We start from the raw sequence: 25497 nt of genomic DNA, 5'->3' as shown, positions 1-25497 counted from the left end.
TTTTTTTTTTTTTTTTACTATATTTTCTTAACTTTTTTTTTTTTTTTTTTTTCCCTCCTCTTTTCGGCGTCCCTCCCTCCTCCTCCTCCTCCTCCTCCTCCTCCACCTCCTCCCCCTTCTTCCTCCCGCCCCCCTCCGCTTCGTCCCCTCCTCGGCCGAGGGAAGCGGCGAGGCCCCGGCTCGGAGCGGAGCTCGGCGGGGCAGCTCCGGGCATGGGGCGCCCCCGGAGGCCGCGGCCTCTGCGAGCCTCCCTCGGCTGCCTCCTGGGCCTCCAGCTGGTGCTCGGCGCCGCGCACCCAGGTGGGACCGCGCCCCCCCCCCGCCGGCAGCTTGTGGGGTGGGGGGGGGCCAGGAGCGATGCAGCCTCACGGGGAGACCCCTAAACCCAACCCCCCCCCCTACCCACCCCAAAATCCTCCCCTCTCAGCCCCCGGGGCGCTACGCGGGGGTCCCCGGCCGTGGGGAGGGCGGGGGCCGCTGGGCTCTCCGGGAAGGTTTTTTTATTTTTTTTATATTTTTTTGGCTTTTCCACCCCCTCGCTTTTCTTCGCTTTCCCCTCGGCTCCTTTTACTCCATCTCCCTCCGGTCGCCTTTGGGACCGCCGCGTTTTGTTTTTAGCCCCCGCCGCCGCCTTTGGTTTCGCCGCCTTTTTTTTTTTTTTTTTTTTTTTTCCGAGCCGCCGCCGTTTTTTTGGGGCTTTTTTTTTTTTTTTTTTTTCCCCTTCAGTTCCCTGCTCCGTGCGGCCACGCAGCGCCTGGAAAGCCCGGGGGAAAAGTTTCCGACGCTCTGGGGGGGTCGGGGAGGCTCCGGGATGGGGCCGGGGGGGCTCCGGGACCAGGGGGTGGCAGCGGCCCCCAGCCCCGCTCCGGGCTTTTGTCTCCCCGGGGAGGGGCTGAAGGGGTTATTTTTTGGGGTTCCTCCTCCTCCCACCGCGTCCCACCCCAAAACTCTTCATCCCACGTCCAAGTGGGTATTTGCAGACTTCCTTTTTTGCAGGACTTTCACAATAAATCGTGGCTCTTGGGGCTTTTTTTTAGCACCCTCCGAAGACACCATGTGCCAGACGCCGGGGGCTCCTGGGGCCGCTCCCATCCCCGGTGAAGCCATTTCAGCCCCTTCATCCCGGGACAGCCCGGTGCAGCACCCGTTGGGTTGCTCCCTTAGGTTCATTTGTCCCTATCGAGAAAACTTTTTTTCTTTTATTATTTCATTTTTTAAAAAAATGAAAAAAATTCGAAATTGGCTACTTCTGCCCGAACAACAACAAACGTAAACCCTTGGCCTATTTTATTAGAGTACGCTCAGCAAATCCAAAGCAGATTTGGAAATGGCAGGATGGGAGGCGCTGCTGCCCTCCTCCCCCCGGCCCCCCGCTCTCCCCCGTGGCGTTTGCCAGCGGGGGACAAGGAGCAGGGACAGGGAATGGGGACAGGGAGCTGCCACCTCGGCCAGGGGCAGAGCAGGGTTTTTGGTCCCGTTGCGGTGCAGCGTTTGGAGGCAGCCCGGTGCCAAGGGCAGGATTTGGCCCAGGAGCGTAAAAAGAGGCACAGCTGGGAGAAACGGCCTAAAAATTGGGGAAAGGGACGGGGTGATGGGGAAGAGATTCTCATAGTGCTGGGGCACTCGGTCGAGGTTCTGCTGCTGAGTGGGGACCATCTCCAAAGAACTTTCCTGAGCCGAATCCCCGTTAATGCTCCTCTCGTCCCCGCAGACACTTTTTCTCGAGGTCGCGAATCCCCCCCCTTTTTGCAGTGTCCTGGGGGGGGGGGGGGGCTGCTGGATTTCTGCAGGGCTCGGCCACCCGTCGGGCCCGATCCCGGCCGCTTTGCTGCTGGAAGCAGCCAGGTCTGGCGCGTTCCCCTCGCCCGCGTGACGCCGAGGACAGAGGCAGCTCTGTCCCTGCGGTCGGTGGGAGCGCGGCGAGGTGGGAGCGCGGCGGCGAGCGGCGGTCCCGCGCCGGGGCCGGGGAGGAACAAGGAGGCTTTGAGCTCCCCCAGGCCAGGTTTCGTTGCTGGTTGGACTGGGGTGCGAGGCCGCTGCGGGGCTGGGAACGCCATTTATTATTGTTTATTCTGTAGGGGATGGGATTTCAGGGCGTTTGCCGGTCCTCCAGGGAGCCCCGCAGAGCCTGCGGGTGCTGTTTGCCTTTCTGCACCTCTCTGTCCCTCCCTGCTCATTTTCCCTGGGGTCTCTCCATGCTCATTCAATTCCCTCCACCCTATTCCCCGTTTTTCCGCTGCCCTCCCCAGCATCTTTCCCCAGCTGGAACCTGGGATGGGGACAGGGGACGGCGCTGACGGAGCTGCCACGTCCCAGGTGCCTGCTGCTGAGGTCTCCAGTGCTGAGTGTGCAGCTGGGAAGGATCCTTGCTTGGGTTTGGGGATCAGTCCCCGATGTCCCCTTAGCGAGCTGCCTTTGGAAGGATGCTCTCCGCATCCAGGTCCTTGGTGGGGTCCTTGGGGACCTCGCTGGTGGCGTCGCTTTTCCCCTGCCGGTGCGGAGCCTCCCCATTGCACCGGGAAAGGCTGAAAAAAATGTAAATTTTGGGAAAACTCTGCCCAGCCAAACCGCGCAGCTCCCCTGCATGGGGCCGAGTGCCTGTGGCTGAAGGCAGGGGCTGCCACGGCGGCTTCGCGGGGCGGGGAGGGGGCGGAAGGGACCCAGGGAAGAATTTACAGCCTTTAAAATAAACACGGCGGGCTTCGTGCGAAATTCTCCCCGTTTTCCTCTTTGCAATGGAAATAGCTTATTGCACGGCCAGTGTGGCTCTGATAAATGATAACCGGGATTATTCGGGAGCAGGAAGGGGGAACAGCGGTGTTGGATTTGGGGTAAAAGCCCCACAGCCTGGTGCTGGGCCGGGGGAAGCCAGGAGCTCGCCTGCAGCCTCAGCAGGCAGCCGGGCTGAGAGGAAGAGGCAGGCAGAAGAAGGGATTGCTTGCGCAAGAATTAAAAGAATGACAAGCAAACGAGATTTATTGCTTAATGCAAAGCTGCCCCCTGCCCCCGAAGCCACCCAGAGCCATGCGATGCCCAGGGATATTTCCCATGTGCTCGACGTGAAGGTGCTGCCCCCATCCTGGGCTGGCTCCCATGGCGAGGGTCGGGATCAGCATTTGGGGTGACCCCGACCTGCCCCACGCCTTCCTATGTGCAGCCACATTTTTATTTTAACCCATAAACCACAAGCAGACGTTCTCGAGCCGTTACAACGTAGCCTGGCCTCGCGGCTCCTTGTGCAGTCCTTCCCATTCAAGATTTCTCGGGGAAAAATGAGCCGTGAAATCAAAGCAAATGGCTGCTGATGGCTGGGATCGCTGCCATTGGGATCCGCTTTTCCAAACCCGTAGCAGCAGATCCCAGCTCTGATACCCTGCGTTGGCTGGGGAAGGGCAGCGGGCGCTGCTCAGGTCGGGTTTGGGGCGTGCAGCCAGCGATGATTTCGGGGTGGCGACACAGGCGCACGCGTGGCGGCCGCGCTCTGCTCCGGCGAGCCGCAGGATTCCTGCTGCTGCTCCTCACGTGCAGCCGGGGAGCAGGGTTTTAATTAATTTGAACCGTGCCGAGCCCGCGGAACATCACATTTTTCTCATTCTTTGGATTGCTTGGAGCCCAAAAGGGACCCACACAGATGCTCCTTTTCTTAAAGGACCCATCTTTAATTAATTAAGGGTTAGCAAATGATTAGTGGGTTGACTTGCAGATTCTTGAGCGAGCTCTCGAGCCCGGGAGGGGAGGTCTGGGTGCTTGCAGGGGGCACGAGGCACTTTTCAGACCCGACGCTTCTCGTGTCCCAGTCCCAGGGAGAGCTGAGTGCTGCGTTGTGCCTTGTGCTGTCACAACAGGAACACAAATGGGATTTTTCCTGTAAAACAGCATGTCTGCAGGATGGAGATTAAAATGGGAATGGGGAGATGGCGAGCTTCTGTGCTCCCCGTGTGAATCCCAACACTGACTTTGTGCTCTGCAAAATGGCCCCATTAACCCCAGCACCCTCCGTGAACATGGGACAAGCAAATAGAAGAAAAAACTTCATTTCAACATCTTGTCCATTAAAAAAGCAAAAGTAGATATTTCTTTGGGGCACCTGGAGCCTGATCTGTGCCGTGCAAGCACGCCTGGTTTTGCTAAAATGGAGCTTAATGGGCACTGGTGGCCCAGGCTGGGGTGTTAGTGTGAGGAATGATGCTGGAGAAGCAAGGAAGGAAAAAGTTGTGCATGATTATCAGTGTTTGTTATTATTGTGTTTATTAGTGTTGAAAAAAGTGCTACTTTTCAGGCAATTGCTACACCCCATTTATGGGGATGTGCATCAGGGCTCTCCTGCCCGGCCCATTGCTGGAGCCTGGAGCTGAGCTGGGGGAAATTTGGGGGGAAAATCCAGGTGCTAGGCACGGAGGGCTGATGCTGGGACTTGTCCCCTTCCACGGGTGGGTTCAGTCACTTGGCCTGCCCACGGGCAGCATCCCCCAGGGGATAGGGCCTGAAGCTTTTGTCTGCATCCCCGGACGGGTGCGGGGAGAACAGACCTAACGCCTGCATGGCCCCGATCCGACGGCTCCCCGAGGCAGCAGAAAACGATGGTGGGTGGCCTCCTGGGGTTGCAGCCAAGCACGGAGCTCATCCCGACAGGCTCCCACCCCATAAACCACCGGCGGCTGTTTGCACCGCCGCGGGCTCTGTGCCGCTCCAGTTGCGGGTCCTGGTGCTGCACGCCCGCATTGCGAGCTTTGCTGTCATCCCTATGACAAGGGACCTGGCCTCTGAGGTTTATTAGAATTTAAAAACCACCACCGGCAGCAACAGAACCCCTCTTTTATCCTGGTGCTTGGCTTCGAGTGCTCGGAGCTGCGTGCTGCTGTGTCCCGGGGATGCCGTGGGCCATGGGTACTGCAGCTGCATTTGTCACCGCTGCATTCCCAGCCCTTGGAGGGCTCCTTCCTTGGGCTCCCTTTGGCCAAAAATTGCCCTTCATGACCGTGTTTTTGTTCTTCTCCATGCCAAAACCTTGGGGATGTCTGCAGGGGATGGCAACCTATGGCAGAACCTGGGCAAAATACTGGGGTGCAGAGATGCTGGGCTTTTCTGGGGCTAACCCAAACCCACACAAATTAAGGTGGAGCTGGGGGCCCTCCTGTGCTACTACTGGGGTGCAACTTTAGGATCCTGCATCCCTAAATGTCACTGGGGGTGGATTTGGGGACTGGGTCTCTCTCCTTGTGCCTGCGGTTCCCTCCCCTCCTGCGTGTCCGTGGGTCTGCACACAGAGGTGTCAATGTTGGGTGAAACCTTCCTGTGTCTGATGAGAACAGTTTGGGGTTCCTCTTTTTTTTTCTTGGTTTTATTCCAGGGTTTTGGCTTCTCTGTTGGTTATCTGCCCCCTGGGCTGGGTGCATCCCTGTGGATGTTACTGTGAAGGAGCTGCTGCTTCCCATGGCTTCTCCCCCAGCTTTGCACCCTGGGGTTCGGGGCCACTGCTCAGCTTTGGGCAGCAATAAAGGATGAAAAAGCAGCAGTTTGGAGAAGGGGGCTTGGGGACTGCCGTGCTGCTTCCCACTGGGACAGCAGGGGAACAGCACGTGAGCTGGGCTGGGCTCGCCAAGCTACCCAAAGCCTTCGGCCTCACCTGCACCCCCGGGGGGCTACGAGGGACCTGGCTCCTGGGGCTTGGAGCTGTGACCCAGCCCTGGTTGCTCCCACAGAGCCGATGTTAATCGTCAGCCCTGCTCAGAGCCACCTCCGTGGCCTCTCATCCTGTGCTGCCCACGTCCCCAAATTGCAGGTTGCGATGCTTTCCTTAATTGCCCTGTGGTGGCAAAGCCGTCGTGGGAAGGGCTGCGCTGAGATCCTTCTGGTTCGGGCTTTCTGGTGGCTAAAAGCTTTTAAAGAGGCAGAAAAACAAACAGGAAAATGCCGCGGGCAGGCAGCGGGACAGGGCTGCTCTGAGCTGCCCCGCCAGGAGGATGCAGGATGAAGAGGCACAGGGGCAGCACCCAGCTGAATTTTGGCTGAGCATCAAGCTGGTGCCCTGCTCTCCAGTTCCTTCATCTCCAAAACTGGGTGCAAAAACCCACAGAGCATCACTGAAAGGAGTCATCTGTAGCTGCTCTGTCGCTGTTGAGGGTGGTGCTGGTGATATTTGTGCACGGACTCGGAAGAGGTTTTGTCCCTGCAGTGTCCCTGTTGGATGGTGATTTAAGGGCACCGGTTGAAGTTGTGGTTTGCAGAAACCTTCAGTTCTGCTCAAGTTTTCCTGCAGCGTTGACCAGGCTGGGGTTTTACCTCAAGAGCATCGCTCCTCTGGGGCAGACCCCTGCGAGGGCTGGGTTTATCCTGCAGGATAACGGTGTGGGAGAAGGCGTTTGGCCGGACACCCACGCCCCATGCCCCAGGCACTCCGCCAGCAGCACCGCAGAGCCCCGGGCTCCTGCTGCAGTGCTCCGAGCACGCTGTGCTCCCGTGCCTCTGTACAGAGCTCCCGTCATCCTTCATAGAAACGCAGCTCCAGCAGCTCTATTTCCAAATCAGAGATTTCAAAAAATCAAAGATTTCAAATCAAAGATTTCAAATTTTTTTTTTTTCCAAAACAAAGATTTCTGGCACCCCTGAAGCTCTCCGCTCCTCCTGCAAGCCTGGGCGTGAGCTCTTGCCCCAAACCCGTGCCCCAGGAGGCAGCAGCTCGGCCAGAGCTCGCTCCCTGTTTCACCCAGGTGAAAGCTCTCAGCAGCACACCCCGGGCCCATGGCTCTGAGCAGCTTTTTGCTGCACCTGTAGCATTGCTCTGGTGCCTCCAGGAGCTTCCTGAGGCCATCGCGGTGTCACTGGGACGAGCCTGGTGCCAGCAGGTAACATCCTGTCCTTTCTTTAGCCCCAAAGCCTTAGGCTGTAATTTCCAAGCTCCACCTTGTCCATTTTTAGAGCTTTTTGGTGCCTTTCCGGCCCTGGGCTTTCCCTAGAGTCTGGACAGCTTCCTCCGAGCCCACGCAGTGCTGCGGGTGCAGCCCTGACAGGCACAGATCCAGCACCTGACAGCAATGGGGACGGGATTGTGGGGCGCTGAGCACCCCGACACCCCTTCCCCAGGGTTTTTCCCTCCTGCTATGAATTTTTGGGGCAGCTTTTAGCAAAGCCAGGTTAAGCAATAAGCAGAGGAGGGTGTCCCGTTGCTGACCCCTGCTGCTTACGGCTGCTGCGGGGCTCACGGCGTGGAGGATTTGTTCCCAGCACCAGCGCTCTGCTCCCCGCACAGTGCTGCAACCACAGCCCATAACCCAGCCCTGGCAGAGCTTTTGCTTAGTTGGGAGCTTGCCGGGATTAAAAAATGTCTCCTGAGAAATGAGCGGGCTTCTTCTTCTAGTCCTTGGCTTTTGGTATTGTGCGCACACGGAGCCTGCGCCCCCCTCACCCCCTGAGAGCTGCTCGCGGGCAGGCTCCAGTTTTGTGTGTCTGGGGCCAGCCGTTCTCTGGAGCGAGGTCGAGGTGCACAAAGCTTTGTGCTGAGCCTCCCAGAAAACCCTCTGGTCTATTTCTCCTCCTTCCTCCATTTCTTCCTCCTCGTGGAAACAAGTCAGCAGAGCTGGCTGAGCCCAGCCGCTTGCCGGAGCAGCGTGGCCAGGGCATGGGGGAAGCTTTGGGGTGAATAGGAAACGAAAACCTTTTCAGACCAAAAAATTCATATAGTGGCAAAAAAACAAAGCAAACAAAGCTAAATATAGCCAGGCCCGTGAGTAGGCTCTGACTTCTCGTGATGTTTGTAGTGAAAAAATTGGTTGATTTAAAAAAAAAAAAAAAAGAATTAAGGAACAGTTGTGTTCTTAACGTGCTGCTGGTCACTGGGCCGTGGGGGCAAGAAGCAGGCGGAGGTTTTGGAAGCAAGGCATCAGCTGGAGCAAAGCTGCCTGGGGAGCCATGACCCAGTGTAGATCCTGATGGTTTTACTGGTTTATGTTGGTTTTGAGACGGGAAGGAATGAGGTGGCCTCGGAGATGGGTTCCTGCGAGGGATGGTGCAGGAAAATGCCAGGGGGTGGAAGTTCGGGCCATGGCGAGTGGGGATGGTGGCGTGGGGGTGCTGGAGGTCAGCATTCAGCACCCGGGCTGGGGTTTTGGAGGGTCCCGACACAAAGCTTCGTGTTTGCCCTTGGGGCTGTGCCTGTGCAAATGCTGTCCATCACGCCCTGCCCATGCGGGGGGACGCCTCCATCCCAAACCTCAATTGCTCCGCGGCTTTTTAACACATCCCCAGGCACAGGTGCAGATGCTGGCCATGCTCTCTATTTTCCTGCTCTTGTTTCCTTACCTGGAGCAGATGGCTGGTGCCAGAGCTGGTGGTTTGGCTCCTCTGGTGCTGGCACAGGGCTTGTTTTGAGCACCATTGCCTTGGGACGCTGCTGATGGGGTCTCAGTTTTGAACAGCCCCGATGCTGCTGCTGGAGCAGATGAATTCTTTGTGCCAGCTCTGATGCCCGAGAGCTGCTTGCTGGTGCTTTGTGGGGGTGCCAGGAGGCTTCAGCTTGGTGCAAATGCCTGTTGGGGCTCCCAGGGCACCCATCACCCCAGGATGGGCATTGGGGCTCTTCCCAGAGGGAAGTGGTGTCCTGTAGCCTGCTGGGTGCTGTGCGCAGGGGCGCACCCCAAAACTTGCCGTGCATGGAGAGGGAACCGAGACGGGGGGGGGCGAAGCACGGTGCCAACCCCTCGGCAGTGCTTTAACCCTTTCCCCACACTTTTTCCTCTCTCTTTTCCCCCAGACTCCAAAGTCTTCCTCATCTACAACGCGGGCGCTCAGGGCTGCCTGGAGACCAAGGACTCGCTGGTGCGGCTCGCCAAGGGCTGCAACGCCAGCGCCCCAGCCCAGCAGTGGAAATGGGTCTCGCGCAACCGCCTCTTCAACGTGGGGGCCATGCAGTGCCTGGGGGTGTCGTGGCACGGGGCCAACGCCACGGCCGGGCTGCACCCCTTGGCCACCTACGAGTGCGACCGCGAGTCTGTCAACATGCGCTGGAGCTGCCGCAGCCTCGGCGAGCAGCTCTCGCAGCACCTCGGCGCCCGCCCGGGCAATTCCTCGCTGGACAGGGGGGACCAGGCACGCAGCTCGCAGTGGAGGACGTACGGCACCGAGGAGGATCTGTGCTCCGTGCCCTATTCCGGTAACGCCTCGCTGGGTGCCGGGCTCGCCCTCTGCACCCTGGGTGTTTCCCAAGTCCCCTACTCCTCATCCCCGTTGCCTTGGTGCTCAGACCCAGGAGGTGTTAGCAGTAGGGTTAGTCCCTAAGAAAGAGCAGCCCCAAAATGGAGCAGAGGGGGAGCAGCCCCAAATCCTGACCTTGTCAGGCTCGCTGGGGCTGCAAAACCAGGTGGGAGCAGGGCGATGGGATCAGCCCCACGGGTGGGATCACGCCCTGCCAGTCCCCGAGCAGCCACAGCCTCCTTGCCAGCTGCCCTCCGTTTTATCGCTCAGCCTAACGCCACGTGTAGAGCATCCCTTGGGCCAGTTGGGGTCAGTTCTCCTGGCTTCATCCCCCCCCAGCTCCCTGTGCGCCCCCAGCCCCTCACTGGTGGGGCAGCACCCGAAGTGGTGACATCCTCGGCTCAGTGTAAGCACCGCTCATCGACAGCCAAAGCATCGGGTGTTATCAGCGTTACTTTCCTCCTAAATCCCCCCCACAGCCTTATCCCAGATGCTAGGAAGAAATTCTCTATCCCCTCCAAAACCAGGACATCTGCGCATCCCAGGAGCCCCCCTAGGGGGGAGAAAAACCCACACCCCTCACCCCGACCTCCCCCCAGCTGACCCCTGGCTGCAGTCTCAGGAGGGGGCCCCTCTTGTCCCGCAGAGATCTACACCATCCAGGGCAACTCTCACGGGAAGCCCTGCACCATCCCCTTCAAGTACGACAACCAGTGGTTCCACGAGTGCACCAGCACGGGGCGGGAGGACGGCCACCTCTGGTGCGCCACCACCCAGGACTACGGCAAGGACGAGCGGTGGGGTTTCTGTCCCATAAAGAGTAAGTGGGGGCAGCGCGTCCCCTCCCTCCTCCTGGTGATTGATGCAGGAGCATCCCCAGGCTCCCCAGCACCCGGGTTTTGTGGGATATGGGGTTTTGGGTGGTTTTTTTTTTTGAAGTTTGGGTGGGATGTGCTGGGTGCTCGCCCCTGCCAACTGCTTGTCCCCGTAGGTAACGACTGCGAGACGTTTTGGGACAAGGACCACCTCACCAACAGCTGCTACCAGTTCAACTTCCAGTCCACGCTGTCGTGGCGGGAGGCTTGGAACAGCTGTGAGCAGCAAGGAGCCAACCTGCTCAGCATCACCGAGATCCACGAGCAGACCTACATCAACGGTGAGCGCGGTGGCCCCGCGATGGCACCTGGGCGCTGGCTGCCCCCACGTCCTCGCCACCCGGGGCAGAGCTGGTGGCCCCGTGGCCATCAGTGGCCCCAGGTTGGGCTCTCTGTCCTGGCCGGGTGGTCTGGGGATGGTTTTGGGCTGGGGTTGAGCTTGGCCTCACTGGAGCTGGGGGACTGATCCTGCTTCTCTCTCTGCCTTGGTGCCAGGGCTGCTGACGGGGTACAGCTCCACGCTCTGGATCGGGCTCAACGACCTGGACATCAACGGGGGCTGGCAGTGGTCGGACAACTCGCCGCTCAAATACCTCAACTGGGAGAGCGGTGAGCTGGGGGGCTGCGTGCGGCCGGGGGGCTGCGGTGGGGCAGGGCACGCGGCGTGGGGCAGGGAACGGGCAGGTAGCAGGAGGTGGCCCAGGCTGCCCAGGGGACCGGGTGTCCTGGGCTGAGCATCCTTGTGCCACGGGGCACTGCAGGCCAGTGCCGGAGCATGGTGGAGGACATGGGTGGCATTAATTTGCCCACGTCCATCTCTAGCCCCAAGAGGGTTTTTGCGGGCAGGAGGACTTACTGCAAGGCATGCCCTGGCTGTGTCCAGTGCTGTCACCCAGAGACACTTGTAAGGACAGAGGTACCCCAGGAAGAGGGCTGGGGACAGCTGCACCCGCCCTGCGAGCCCCCCATCACCCTGTCCCCCCCTCGGCCCCTTTTCCAGACCAGCCCGACAACCCCAGCGAGGAGAACTGCGGTGTGATCCGCACCGAGTCGTCTGGCGGCTGGCAGAACCGCGACTGCGGCATCGCCCTGCCCTACGTCTGCAAGAAGAAGCCCAACGCCACCGCCGACCCCTTCCTGACGGGTAAGCGGGGGGGCTGAGTGTCCCAGGGAGTAAATCCAGGCGGAGAGCCCTGCTTCCCTGCCAGACCCCAGCTCTGATGTGTCCAGAGGACACTGCCCATGTGCCAGGGCAGATGGTGGAGGTGCTCAGGGCATCCCAGGGTGGGAACAGGTTTGGAAAATCCCAGAGCAGCCCCACCTCAGTGCTTGGTGCAGTCACAGGTTGGGCTTTAGGGGAGGGCTCAAGCGACACGGGAGCTCTGCGGTGCTTTCCCGGATCTCCGGGCTCTGCTCTTGCATCGAATCTGTGCAAACAGAAGGGATTTGGGGTTGTTTCCAGAGCTCTAAAGCTACCGTTGCTTGCACCTTGCTTGGTTTTGGCCATGGCTTTCCCACACCTTGGCCTCTTGTCCAGAGCACAAGGCGCTCTCTGAGCGCTTGAGCAGCCCCGTGGGACCGCGGTGCCCCGCAGAGGAGAGGGTTGGGGAGCGGGACGGGAGCCCTCAGCTGCTCTTCTCCTGCCAGACTCGTGGTCGGAGGTGAAGGTGGACTGCGAGCCCAGCTGGCAATCCTTCCAGTCCAACTGCTACCGCCTGGTGGGAGAGAAGAAGAGCTGGCAGGACGCGAAGAAGACCTGCCTGCGGAGCGGGGGGGACCTGGTCAGCATCCACACCCTCTCCGAGCTGGAGTTTGTCACCAAGCAGATCAAGCAAGGTACGGGGAGCCTCGGCCCTGCCCAGGGGAACATTGGCATCCTTAAACGTTTGCATTTTGCAGCACCAGAGCTTGTAGGTTTGCTCTTGGAGCAGGGGTTTCGGGAGGTGTTTTGAAGCCTTTTCGGGAGGGTTTCTGCAAGATTTCAGCCAGGCAGAAGGGATTTTGCCTCCTGTTTTGGCAGACGTGGAGGAGCTCTGGATCGGCCTCAATGACCTCAAGCTGCAGATGAACTTTGAGTGGTCGGACGGGACGCCCGTGAGGTTCACCTACTGGCACCCCTTCGAGCCCAACAATTTCCGTGACAGCCTGGAGGACTGCGTGACCATCTGGGGACCGGTGAGGCCATGGGGCTGGGGACGGATCCTGCACCTCCACAGCATCCCCACAGGGACAGGGATGGGGCACCTGGAGGAGCCTGGGTTGAACCTGGCTCGGGAAGGATCCAGCACAGCCCTGGGGGCTGCTGCAGGGAAGGAAAAACGTATGGAGCATGGATTGAGATGGGAAATCCCCCGGGCTGTCAGCTGGGCTCAATCCTGCTCTTCTTCACCCTTTCCAGGAAGGGAGGTGGAACGACAGCCCCTGCAACCAGACCCTGCCCTCGATCTGCAAAAAGCCCGGCCGGGTGAGCCAGGAGAAAGAGGAGGATGACCACGGGTGCCGAAAGGTGAGGGGGACGCGGGGCTGTGCTTTCTTGGCCAATTCCTTGCAATTCCCAAACTGCAGCCCCGAGGCATCCTTGGCATCCCCAGAGCTGTGGGTCTGTGCCCGGGGGGTGCCGAGCCCCTGCTTCCGGGGTCGTATGAGGCCATGGGAAGAAATTGGGGCAAAAAAATGCCTCCGCCATCCAAGATCCTCCCCCTTGGTCTGGCACGAGTTTCCAGCGAGGAAGTTTTATTTTTATTTTTTTCCTGCTTGCTTGCCTTGCCTCTCGGTGTGCCAAAAGGCTGCAGCAAAGCAGCTCCATGCAGGAGCAGGACGGGATGGGATGGAGGAACCTGGTGCATTGGTGCTGGTCACCTTCACCCCATGGCCCTGGGCTCCTGGCAGCTCTCTGGGCTGGCATCGAGCTGCACCCAACGGCTCTAGGATAAAGGGAGCATCTTGGCTTTGAGATGCACAAAGCTCAGGGCTCCGGCAGGGGACTGTGGTGCTGCCATCATCAGGATGGGGCTGACCCTTCCTGGCCCTTATAACACCGTTCTCGCTGCAAAACTGGTGCTCTCGGTCTCGTTTTCCCCATGTCCACAGGGATGTGGGCATTCGGGACACACCGAGGGCTGTGCCACCCCAGCGTCTCAGCCAGCTGCCTCAGTTTCCCCAGCTTGGCGGGGCCGAGGCCTTGCAGCTCCTGAGCCTGCTGGAAGGGGCTTTTGTGCCTCAGCTTTCACGCAGGGAGCCTGGCAGCGCTGCCACCCTTGAACTTCTCCCAGCGCCTCAGAGGCAGCACTCGCTCGCACCCAGCCCAGCAAACCAACCTCGAGGGGCTGCTGGGCTGTGCGGGCAGCTTCGCCCAGACCTTTCCTTCGTCCCAGCAAAGACAAACCCCTTTATTTTTGGAACGGCCTTACAGAGGGGCCATGCTTGGCTTTGCCAACTTTTGGAGACAGGAACTCGGGACAAAAATGGGATTTGGAGTCATTTTCCTCCCAAAGGCACCCTCCCGCATCCCTCCCTCTGCTTCCTCCCCACTGTGCCGATGGCACGTGTCCCCCAGTGTCACTGGGGACACGGATAAAACCCCGGTGATGCTTCCCACTGTATCAGAAGGGTTTCTGAGTTGAGGCCACCTACCTGCCCGGCTGAGCCCCTTCACCCTTCCCACCCTTTGCTCTCCCACCCCGTGCACATCCCCTGTCCCAGCACAGCTGAGCCCCCACGTCCCTCCCCGCGCTGCCGCCCCGCTCACTGCTCTGGCAGAAAACAGGCACTATTGTGTCTCCAGCCCCGGAGAGGCTCCAACATCAACAAGGCGAGCGATTAAAGCAGGCTGCGGTGGGACTCGCTCTCCGCTTGGCCCCGCCGCATAAGCAGAGGATTGTGCTCCCCTCCCCGCACCCCGGCGGGGCCGAACGCTGGCGGGGAGAGCGATTTCTGCTGCTTTGAAGCTGCCCCGGGTGTTTGTTTTCCTCGCAGCCCTCTCCTTTGCGAGAGCTCTGGAGCAGAGCCGGGGCACGCCAGGTCGGCCGGGGGCAGGAGACCTCCCAGGAAAAGGCGGAGGTGGCAGCAGGGGACGTGGGACCTTGCTCCCATCCCACGTCTCCCGCAGCGGGGAGCTCAGCCCCTGCCTTTGGGGTGGTTTCGTGGAGGAGGTGCAGGGACTGGCACGGAGCTGACCGGGTGACTGATGTCTGCTGCCTCCTGTCCCCAGGGCTGGAAGTGGCACAGCCCCTCCTGCTTCTGGCTGGGCGAGGACCGTGTCACCTACAGCGATGCCCGCAAGCTGTGCTCCGACTACGGCTCCACGCTGGTCACCATCACCAACAGGTCAGCCCCAGGGGCCAGCAGCCCAAGGACGGGGTTTGCTCCACAGCAGGGTTTTTTTGCGTGGGATGGGAGGGGGCTCAGCCAGCAGCTTGTGCCCCCCAGGTTCGAGCAGGCGTACGTGAGCAGCCTCATCTACGGCTGGGACGGAGAGTATTTCTGGACGGCGCTGCAGGACATCAACGAGACGGGCGCTTTCCGCTGGCTGAGCGGCGACGAGGTCATGTACACCCACTGGAACCGCGACCAGCCCGGTAAGGGGACGGCGGTGGTGGTGGGTGGGATGGGGATGTCCCCTTCCCTGCTGGCTCTGCCCCCGGGGAGGGGACCAGCAGTGACCCTGAGGCTGGCTCCAGGTTACAATAAGGGCGGCTGCGTGGCCCTGGCCACCGGCAGCTCCATGGGGCTGTGGGAGGTGAAGAACTGCAGCACCTTCAAGGCCAAGTACATCTGCCGGCAGAACCTGGGCACGCCGGTGAACCCCGAGCTGCCCAACCCCTACCCCACGCCCAGCCTCACCGGCGCCTGCCCCCCCGGATGGAGCGCGGACCCCAAGCTGCGGCACTGCTACAAGGTGAGGGGTGCCGGGGGAGGCGGCGAGCCCCGGCTGTGCCCTCCCGTCCTAGGAGCGTGCGCTGGGGCTTGGGTGCGTGCAAAAGGCAGCCCGGACCCCACTGCGGGCTGGTTAGGGGCTGGCAGCACTGGGGGGGGGGTCTCTGGGTGTGGTCCTTGGGCTGAACCCCCCTGCTCCTCCCCTCGCCAGGTGTTTAATTTTGACAAGCTGCAAGAGAAGAAGACGTGGATCGCGGCGCAGGAGTTCTGCCGGGAGCTGGGGGCTCAGCTGCTCAGCCTGGGCAGCTACGAGGAGGAGCACTTCATCGCCAACACCCTCAACAAGATTTTTGGGTGAGGGGCCAGCGCATCCCGCTGCGTGGATGTGCTCGGTGTGAACCCATGGGGATGGGGACCCAGCGGTGGGGTTGGCCTGTGCCCGTGGCTCTGTGCCACCGTGTGTGCAGAAAATGCATCGTCTGGGGCCATTGTACCTTCTGTGTGATAGAAGTGCTTGAAATTTGGGGAGGGATTTGAATTTAAAACCGTTCCAGCCCTGAGCCTGCATGCACCAGGGAGCCTGTTACCTGGGGTCTTTCCTTTAGGCATCAAAGGGACAGCAGGTTTAAAAAAATAAGCGTAAAAAGGGCCAAAATATAAATATATACCAATGTACAAATATAAAAACCTCTGTTTTGGAGGCTGGGCATGTTCTCACCACTTCCCCCTGGCTCCCATAGCGAGTCGGAGCCAGAGATCCACGAGCAGCACTGGTTCTGGATTGGCCTCAACCGGCGGGACCCCGCGGGGGACCGGAGCTGGCGCTGGAGCGACGGGCTGGGGGTGAGTCGGGACAGGGCACCCCCTGCCTGGGTGCTGAGCACCCAGCACCCGCCCGCTGCAAAGCTGGAACTCAGCAGCAGTGCCTCAGGATGTCACGGGGGGGATTTTGGCAATGTACTGCCCTGGTTGGCAGTTGGGGTGCAGGGGACAAATCCAGAGCTGATGGAAACCCAGCCTGGGAGCCCCAACCCCGCCTGTCTCTCTCGGCCCCCCAGTTCTTCTACCACAACTTTGACCGCAGCAACTACGACGACGACGACATCCGGAACTGCGCGGTGCTGGACCTGGCGTCCCTGCAGTGGATGCCGATGCAGTGCGAAGCCCAGCTGGACTGGATCTGCAAACTGCCCAAAGGTAGCGCCGGGCAGGGTCGGGGATTGCAGATACCCGGGGGCCAGGGAGCAGGGACCACGCCGGAGCATCTTTTTGGAGCAGGATGCAGTGCAGGAGGAGGGGAGGGGGGGGTTAGTGGAGCCTGTGGGGGTGCATCTCCTCTGCAAGCTGTGCTTTTGTGGCAGGATGAGCCTTAATTTGGTGGTTGGGGGGGTGAAGGGAGCTGCTGCCAGGCCTGGAGGGGTTCGGGGCATCTCTGCCCCATGCAGGTGGTGTCAGTGTGGAGCATCCCAGCCCCACATCCCGCTCACAGCCTCTCCTTTCCTTCCCCAGGTGCTGATGTGAAGGAGCCGGAGATCACGACCCAAGGTGTGTTAGCAGCTGTCTGTGGCCATGTGTCCGTCTGGGACACGCTGTCCTCCCCGGGCATCTCCAATCCTATAGCAAGCACAAAGTGAGCTGCGGTCACTGCCGGGCACCAGGAAGGGGCAGCGTTATTCAGAGGAGGAGGGACCCTGTGTAGGATCGTAGAAGGGGTGGGAGGTGGGACAGGAACCAAGGTGTCCCCACAGCCGTGGCACTGCAGGGTGTCCCCGTGCCAGGCAGAGCACGGAGGTGCTGCCAGCTCCATCCCCAAACCTGCCCTCACCTCCTTGCTGGATGCTTCACGGGGCCGGAACCCCTGACCCAAGCTGAACAGCAAGGAGGAATTGCTGCCTGCAAATGCACAGCAGGATCAGGCCCCTGGCTGGATGCTGGCCCCCTGTGCTCGCAGGGAGGAGCCCAGAGGCCAAACCCATGCAGGGCAAAGGGACAAAGGGACGGGGACGCGGTGGCAGCATGGGGGGGGACGCTGCAGCATGGTGCCGGGTCCCCTCCTGCAGGCAGCAAAGAGTGGGTGAAGTACCAGGAGGCCGAGTACAAGTTCTTCGAGCACCACTCGACCTGGGTGCAGGCGCAGCGCATCTGCAGCTGGTTCCAGGCAGAGCTGGTGTCAGTGCACGGCGAGGCTGAGCTGCGCTTCCTGGGCCAGAACCTGAAGAAGGTAAGAGGTGGCAGTGACCTCCCCGGGTGCAGGCATGCTCGGCTGGGTGCTGCCCCCCGGCACTGCTCTGTGCCCCCTGCAGCCCCTCCTGGCACGGCTTCTTCCGTCCTTTGCCTGAAGGACATTATCTGGGGACAGCCTGGCTCCGAGCTGGTGGCTGGGTTTGGTGCTCAGTGGCTCCATCGTGAAGCTTGTCACCAGCAAGGTGCCACCACGGGGCATTCCCAGAGCACTGCGAGCTGCAGGGGTGCTGCGCAGCCCCCACTGTCCTGCCCCATGCCCCAAGTGGCCGTGGCTGTCCCCAGGGAGATGCAAACAGGGCCCTCCAGGCACTGACATCTCTGCTCTGGTCCTGCAGTTCTCCAGGGGCCAGGAGCAACACTGGTGGATCGGGCTGCACACCTACGAGAATGACGGGAGGTTCAAGTAAGTCAGGGCCAGGCTGAGCCCTCTGTGTCCCTGTGTGTCCCTGTGCCACCAGCCCCAGCCGGGAGAGCACCGCGGCTCAGCGCCTGCTGCTCAGGTTGGGCCCATCCCAGGCTGGTGCTTTGGGATGGAGGCTGCTGGTTCCTCACCCAGGAGAGGGCAGTGGTGGTGCACGCTCCCAGTTCAGGCATGGGACTGGTCCCATTGCAGCCAGCTCGTAGCATTCACCAAGTCACTGCCCAGCCTCGTGCTTCCCCAGGTGGTCCGATGGGTCCCTCCTCAACTTCGTCTCCTGGGCACCCGGCAAGCCCCGTCCCATCAACAAGGACAAGAAGTGCGTCTACATGACGGCCAGCAGAGGTGAGGGGCCGGGTCCAGCGGCACCGGAGGGGCAGGGGGCTGCAGGGGGGCTGAGGCACCCTGTCCTGGTGTGATGGGGGTGTCATTGGCCTGCCTGTCCCCGCAGAGGACTGGGGGGACCAGAAGTGCCTGACGGCGCTGCCCTACATCTGCAAGCGGAGTAATGCCACCGCCGTGAAGCCCTCCCCACCACCGATGCCTGCTCCCACAAGCGGGGGCTGTCCCCAAGGCTGGTTCCCCTTCCTCAGCAAGGTATGGTGGGGACGGACCCCGGGGAGAGGATCATTGGGGAAGGATGGGGCTGGGGAGGGTGTGGGAGGAGGTTGGGGGTTCTGGGACCGGGAGCGAGGCCTGTGGGGCGGGAGCACCCCCAGACCATCCCATGCCCCTGGTGCCCGTGCAGTGTTTCAGCTTCAATGGCCGCGACAAAGCTGAGATCGTGAAGTGGCCGGAGGCGAAGCAGGCGTGTGAGAACCAGGGCGCCGTGCTGGCCACCATCTCCAACCCCCTGGAGCAGGGTAGGTCCCCCCCGGCCACCACCACCACCTCCAGCCCCACGGCTGCTGGGGGTGGCCCTCAGCACCTCGCCATCCCTCACAGCTTTCATCACGTCCATGCTGCCGAACATCTCCTTCGACCTCTGGATCGGCCTCCACGACGCCAAGAAGGAATTCCAGTGGGTGGAGGGCGAGCCGCTGCGGCACGTGAGCTGGGCGCCCGGTGAGCCCTCGGGGTGCAGCGCCTCCAGCCCCAGTGACAAGCCGGTGAGCCCCCCCTGCTGCCCCATGCCCTGCCCCATAGCATTGCCCTACCCGGGGAAGGAGAGTAGTCAAGGCACCTGCCACCCTGAGAAGACCTCAGCATGGTGTCCCACTGATGGTGGGCTGAAGGTTGTGGGGCTGAAGGTTGTAGGGTGCTGGGGGGGCTCTCTGAGGGCAGCACAGGATCTGGTCCTGCAGCGTGGGGGTTCCTGGGCTCGGGGGTGGGCGTGGGATGGGACACACGCTGGGGGCAGTGCTGATTTTGGGGCTTGGCTGTGCAGACCAACTGCGTGGTGGTGTGGCACGGCTCCCCCCCACACTTCACGGGGCGCTGGGACGACCGGAGCTGCGTGGAGGAGAAGCACGGCTACATCTGCCAGCGGAGCATAGGTAGGGAGGGGTGTGGGGGTGACGGGGCCCCCCCGAGCGGAGCTGGGGGCTGCCAGCCTTATCCCAGCACCCCACAGCATGGGGGTGCCACAGCCAGGGAGCTCGGGGCGATGGGGTCAGCTTGGGGGGAGCATGGGGCAGTGGGGAGGGGGCAGGAGGACAGGTTCAGCTTGGGGGGAGCACCTGGCCCCAGCGGTTTGTGGGGCACCCCCAAACCTGCATGCATCAGCCTGGCTTGGTGAGTCCCCAGCCAGGTGCACGTGTCCCATGCACGCACGGCGCTGCCTCGTGGACACCCCAGCGAGGAGGCGACCCCCCCGATATGCAGGAGCAGCCTCTGACCGTGTCTCTTTACTCCCCCAGACCCGTTCCTGAGCCCCGCGCGGACGCCGTACCCCCCCTCGCCCACCGGCACCCTCTTTTACCACAACAGCACTTACCGCATCCTGCAGAAACCCCTCAGGTGGCACGAGGCCCTGCTGCTCTGCGAGACCCTCAACGCCACCCTGGCCACCATCCCCGACCCCTACAGCCAGGCCTTCCTCACCCAGGCCGTCAGCAGCCTGCGGGCCCCGCTCTGGATCGGGCTGGCCAACAACGAGGTGAGGGGACGGGGACAGCCCCCCCGGCTTGGGGGCCATTTGGGAGGGGGTCTCAGCAGCCCCCCAACCTCTCCCCTTGGCTCTGCAGGGAGGTCGGAGCTACTCGTGGCTGACGGAGGAGAACCTCTTCTACGCCAACTGGCAGGACGGGGAGCCCCAGCAGGTCGCCGGCTGCTCCTACATGGACGCGGACGGGAGCTGGCGCACGGCCGGCTGTGACACCAAGCTGCAGGGTGGCATCTGCCAGCTCCGCTCAGGTACAAGCTCTGCGGGCCCCACAGCGGGAGCTGTGTGGTGTTGGAGGTGGCATCCCACCAGGAGCTCCAGTCCCGTCGCTGTGGGGCTGGGTGGCCCAGGGTGCTCCGACGTGCCGTGGGACCCCCAGCACCCCGTGCCCCCCACCCGAATATATTGTGTGTGTGTCCCCAGGTGCCACCCGCACGCACAAATGGAGCTACAGCGGCAGCTGCCCCAAGTCGCTGGAGGACTCGTCCTGGATCCCCTTCCGGGACCACTGCTACACCTTCCACATGGAGATCACCCTGGGGCAGAAGGACGCCATGCGGAGGTGCCAGAAAGGTAGGGGGGGCTGCAGGAGAAGAGAGGTCCCAGGTTGCCCTTGGGTGCAGCACAACACCCTAAAATGGAGGCCCCGGCCCTGTACCAGGCCACCTCTGGTCAGTCCTCGTCTCTCCCCAGCGCTGCTTTGTGTTGGGGCTCCCCGTTCACCACGAGGTTCATGGCCAGCAGCGGTTCCTTGGCTTTGTCCTCGCCGTTGCTGCCGTTCCCAGGCTCCATCCTCCAGGCCCTGGGCTTCCCCCTCACCCCCCTTTCTTCCACAGTCGGAGGCACGGTGTTGTCCATCCAGGACGAGACGGAGAACGTCTTCGTGTGGGAGCATCTCCAGGCCTACGAGGGCCCATCCAAGGGCGCCTGGCTGGGCATGACGTTCAACCCCAAAGGTACGAAGGAAGGAGGGAGGCTTTAGACCCTCCCTGGGCAACCACATGGGTTCCCACCAGGTCTGCAGGGAGCAGAGGGAGCCCTCAGTGGCACCATCTTGGGGGTGGTTGTGCTATGGTGTGACCAAGAGCATCTCAGGCTGTGCGGGATGTGCCACGTGTGTCCTCCCCTGGCTTTGTGGGCCCTCCCCATCGCCCCCTCACGCCTCCCCCTGCTTTCAGAACCAGGGCACAGACAGGGCATCCCCTTCAGCTTCCCCAGACCCAGTTCTTCCACTTCCCAGGTGGCACCTTGGTCTGGCACGACAACACCGCCGTGAACTACTCCAACTGGGGCCAGCACGACACGGGGCCCAGCATGCTGAGCCAGAACAGCTGCTACTGGATCCAGAGCAGCAACGGCGTCTGGCGCCTGGGCTCCTGCACCAACGTCACCATGGGGGTCATCTGCAAGATCCCCCGAGGTAGGGACCCCCTGCAGAGCCTGGGCTGGTGTGGGGTGAGCCAGGGGTCTGAGCACGGTGCTGCAGGGCAGGGCTATGTCCTGCTGGCAGGGTTGGCCACATTTTGGGGAATTCTGGTGCAGCGTGGTGGTGGTGGGGGGTCTGCAGATCCCAATGGAATGGTGGGAAGAGGGGAGAGTGTTGTGGTCATGTACTCACCTCTCTGTGTTGCCATTGCAGTGGAGGAGAGCAGCTTTTCCAGGGCAGGTGAGTGGCACCATCGGCAGCATCGCTTCCCACTGAGCCCAGCAGTGGGAGCATGACCTGGGCCTGTGGGGCCGTGCTGCAACCCAAATTGCATGAATAACAAGAGGAATGGTGTTTGTGGGTGGGAAATCCCATCCCTGGGCAGCTTTCAGTCCTCCTCTGTGGAGAAATGTCTGGCCAGCCCTTTGTGGGGCTCCCTTGCCCCTTCTGGAGGGGTTTGTCCAGAAGGTGCCACATCTTCTGGTGGGATCCTAAAGATCCAGCCCAGGAGTTCACATTCCTGATGTGAATGTACGTCAGGAACAACCCAGAGAGGCTGTCCTGCTGCAGGAGCTCTGCCGTGGGCCTGACATCCCCAAAATGCTGCGGTTCTGTCCCTCCCTGACCCATCCTATCAACCCACCCATCCGGAGAGCCACCACCTGAAGCACCTCGTGCGCCAGGCTGGGGCTCGGGCAGGACATTGGGAAGTGGCAGCCTGCATTTCACCGGCCTTTCCCCTTCCCTGCAGCTCTGCCGGAGAACACGACGGCCATCGCGGTGGTGGTGCTGTCGACACTGGTGCTGTGCGCCCTGGTGGGCATCGCCATCTACCTGTACAAGCGTCGGAGGAGCTCGGAGCGAGGCGCCTTCGAGAGCGCCCGCTACAGCCGCACCACCTCCAACCCCAGCGAAGCCGCCGAGAAGAACATCCTGGTGTCGGACATGGAGATGAACGAGCAGCAAGACTAACGGCAGGGGGGACGCTGGGGACAGGGGGACGGGGAGGGGGGGATGGAGAGCATCACACAAACGATCCCCAGGGCGAGCACGGCAGGGGCAGCAGCGGGGCAGGGAGAGGGGCTGGGGTCGGGGTGTCCCAAGGGTCACTGCCACCAACTCCAGGCTTGTCCCTGGCTGCTGGGCGTTTGTCTGCAGCAGCCGTGGAGGCGGTTTCAGGGCTAAAAAGTTTAGGGGAAAATTGCCCCCTGCTTCAAGAGCTTTCCCTGAACAGGCTCCGAGACACCTTCCCCTTGGGAGAAGGCAAGCACGGGCGTTCAGGGCCCTGCAGTGGGCTCTTTCCCCCCGGAAAATGAGCTGGTGTCTGAAGACATCCTCCAGGGCAAGAGGTCTCCAAAGCCAATCTACCTCCCCTTTCCGTGCGCGAGGAGGGCCAGCCCCACGGCCCTGCCGGTCCTCTCCCCCTCCTCGTCCTCATCTCCCACCTCCGGCAGCAGAGACGTCGCGGTGACCCCAGCAAGGACACCCCCGCCCCAACCCCGACAGCTCAGCGATGCGACCCCTTCTCCTCCCCGCTGCATCCCTCGGGCTGCGGCCGGCCGTGGCGAGGCAGCCGCTGCTGCTTCCTGCGGGCCGGTGGCACAATCCTGCCCTGCTCGCTGCTCCGTTGGTCCCCATCCCGGTTAGCACAGAGCAAACCTCCCTGGCGGGAGCATCCTCGGCACCCCAGGTTTTGAGCAGATCAGAGAACTGGAAGCCCCAAGCATCCTCCTGTTGGTTAGGCGCAGCGCTGGTTGGCGGCCCCGCTCCCCGAGCCGCTCGGCACTCGGATCCCCCGAGAGATTTGGCCAGTTTCTGCCCGACTGCAAAGTGCGTGGAGGAAGGAGCAAAAAAAATAAAGAAAAGGCTCGGGGCCAGGCGCCGAGAGCCGGAGCCGCCCTGCGTCCCCCCGCGCCCACCCGCTCACCGCCCTTCCTTGCAGGGCAGGGACAGCGCAGGGCTGGTTTTGCTTGTTCGGGCCAGGAGGATGAGCGTGAGGGATGTAGGGTGGGCACCAATTTGGAATTTTTTTGGTGGTAATTTTGGAGGTTTCGTTGTTTTTTTTTTGTTTGTTTTTGTTTTTGTTTTTTTTTAAGGAAACGATAGCTTTTTTTGCTATACTGTATTGAGTGCGTGCTGAATATATACGTTCTTTCACACAGCTGGCTGGGGTGTGTGTGGTTGCCTGTTTTATGTGTCAGGTGTAGGTGAGGAGGAGGAAGGCGCTGCATGGCTGAGCCCCCTGCTCGCTGTCGAGCTGTGCAATAAGGAGCGCGTGTGTCCCGGGGCTGAGCCGTCCTGCTCCTGCAGCACCCCCGGCGCTGGGGTCAGGACAGAGGATGCCCCGAAGGCAATGAGAGATGCTCAGGCCCTGCGGGGGGGGTGTCCCTGCTGGGAACGGGACCCGAAAGATCCCCCATAACCTCCGAAGCAAGGCGGCAGAACCCCCATAAAAAGACGTTTTTGCGTAGCCCTCTGCCTCCAAGGCTCACATTTTTTTTTGTTGTGAAGATGATGGGAACTAGCTAAGTTGTGTTACTCTCATTTTTGACACCTGTGTGGATTTTAAAATCTGTTGATTTCACTTAAGCTGGACATTAAGTGTTTAAGGAACTGTTGGGGGGTGGGACAGGGGAACAAGGGATCCTTTCATTTTGTTTACTTTTTGGCAACGTCCAAAAGCCGCCACGACGTTTCAGGGCGAGAGCAAGCCTGGAGCTGCCCCGGGTCCAGTTCTCAGTCTTGGCTTTGTCCACATTCATTTCCTGAGGTCCTTTCTGGCTTGGAGCTGTTGGTTTTCTTTCCTGATGTGGGTGCTGGATCCTGGAGAGCTGAGCATGAGTCCGTCCCCATCCCCATCCCCATCCCCAGCAGGCGTTCAGCTCCTCCAGCACCTGGGCTCGTGGGGGATGCTGCACTGCGCGTCCTCTGCGACTCCTCCCGCTGGTGGTAAGTCCAAAAGGAAAAGCTGAGGTCAGGTTTGGTGGGATGGAGAGGGGAAGAGTGGTGCTGAGGGCAAGAGGTGCAGCTGGGCAGGACTGGGCTCATTTAGGGAATTGCACAGGGCCCTGGGCTCAGCAGGGGCAGCGCAGCGCAGGGTTCTCCGTGCTCTGTGGCATTCACCCAGCCCTATCCAGGAACACTTTTTAAAAAGATTTTTCTTCTTATTTTTTTCTTGATTAATTCCGTTCTTTATCCTCCTTCTTCTCTACCTTCAAGCAAAGAAGTCTGTACAATATAGGGGAAATTTTGTACAAGAATAATTTGTCAGCTGTCGGCAGTGATCAGGATTACAGGAAAATTGCATATACGGTTAAGTGGTATCGCCTATCACCATTAGAATAATGTGAAGAATCGCTTAAAAGGACCCTGTCAATTATATATATATATATATAATATATATATATAGTTTTGCATTTTTTTACTCTCTGTGGTTTGTAAGATCCTTTTAGAAGCTTGGAAATAAAATTTCCTTCCCCACCTATTTTCTTCCTTTTTTTTTTTTTTTTTTTTTTTTTTCTCCTTCCATTTGGGGAAAACCAAAATTTGTCTTTCTGTGTGTTCAAAGAAGCAAAGCTGAGGGTGAAACGGCACCCACCGGCCCCAGACCAGGGAAGCAGGTAGGTGGGCACGGAGCATCGCCATGCTGCATGTCCCTGGGCACGGTGGCTGGCCTTCACTGGCTGTTTTTTTGGGAAGAGTCAGCTGGAGAACGGACAACCTTCCCTTTTGGACACCCAGCCCTCCGGAGTTGGAGACCTCAGTTTGAGCAGAGCCCTTTGAAAAGCGCTGAAATTTCTGTTTCTCACTAAGGCTCGGGCTGTAATCCAGCACTTTTGGAGCACTTCACACGAGAGGTGGAAGAGAAGCTGAGGAGCTGGCAGGAAGGTCGGAGGGGGCCGCTCTTGTTAATTGCAAACAGCAGTGGAAATAATTGCGGGCGATGCAGCAGCGCAGGGAGAGGACGCTCGAGTCACCCTTGCTCTGGTCTCAGGGTGCCTGGTCCTAAAACCAGGTAGGCAGTTTGTTTTCAAAGGAAGCCCTGTAAAAGTTGCACTGCTGACTTTAGACCGTGAAGCCCACAATGTGCTTTATTTTTTAATTTAAAAGAAATGGAGCCTTTGGGGAACGTAGCCGCCTGGAGTGACTGAAGGCGCTTTCTCATGGAGGTGAACGATCTCCGCCTTCTGTCAGTTTTTCCCAGCCTGAATTGAGCAAACCCGTTTTAAGGGAGTCGTTACAAAATTCCATGATGTCTGGTTCAGGCTGGGCTCATCTGGAAAAGGATATGAAAGAGCCTTGTTATCTTAATCCCCTTTAATTTCCCTACTGACTCCTTACGTAGCAGTAGGAAGGCAACACCTCC

The 25497-nt window shown here is 60.4% G+C and overlaps 1 protein-coding gene across 2 annotated transcripts; it reads left to right on the top strand.

The window, feature by feature from the left end:
* Positions 1 to 129: 129 nt before the first annotated feature.
* MRC2 (mannose receptor C-type 2) lies at positions 130 to 24615 on the top strand. 2 transcript variants are annotated; one of them, XM_072028965.1, is made up of 30 exons: positions 130 to 300; positions 8750 to 9148; positions 9836 to 10009; positions 10181 to 10345; positions 10560 to 10673; positions 11065 to 11208; positions 11712 to 11900; positions 12085 to 12239; positions 12463 to 12570; positions 14275 to 14390; positions 14493 to 14641; positions 14744 to 14961; positions 15151 to 15293; positions 15641 to 15782; positions 15998 to 16136; positions 16449 to 16484; positions 17000 to 17160; positions 17519 to 17586; positions 17846 to 17946; positions 18053 to 18198; positions 18350 to 18464; positions 18547 to 18710; positions 18989 to 19097; positions 19461 to 19699; positions 19788 to 19956; positions 20129 to 20278; positions 20542 to 20661; positions 20946 to 21125; positions 21345 to 21371; positions 21883 to 24615. In XM_072028965.1, exons 1-30 carry the CDS (start codon positions 213 to 215, stop codon positions 22101 to 22103), a joined length of 4449 nt encoding a protein of 1482 aa, XP_071885066.1. In that variant the 5' UTR covers positions 130 to 212; the 3' UTR covers positions 22104 to 24615. The 2 variants fall into 2 exon arrangements, with proteins under 2 accessions (XP_071885066.1, XP_027301078.1); XM_027445277.3 differs by having other exon boundaries at positions 135 to 300; positions 15680 to 15782.
* The last annotated feature ends 882 nt before the right edge of the window (positions 24616 to 25497 follow it).

This window comes from Anas platyrhynchos, chromosome 28 (assembly GCF_047663525.1).
Source record: "Anas platyrhynchos isolate ZD024472 breed Pekin duck chromosome 28, IASCAAS_PekinDuck_T2T, whole genome shotgun sequence".
Taxonomy (NCBI): Eukaryota; Metazoa; Chordata; class Aves; order Anseriformes; family Anatidae; genus Anas; species Anas platyrhynchos.
This window is presented reverse-complemented; position numbering and strand designations above follow the sequence as displayed.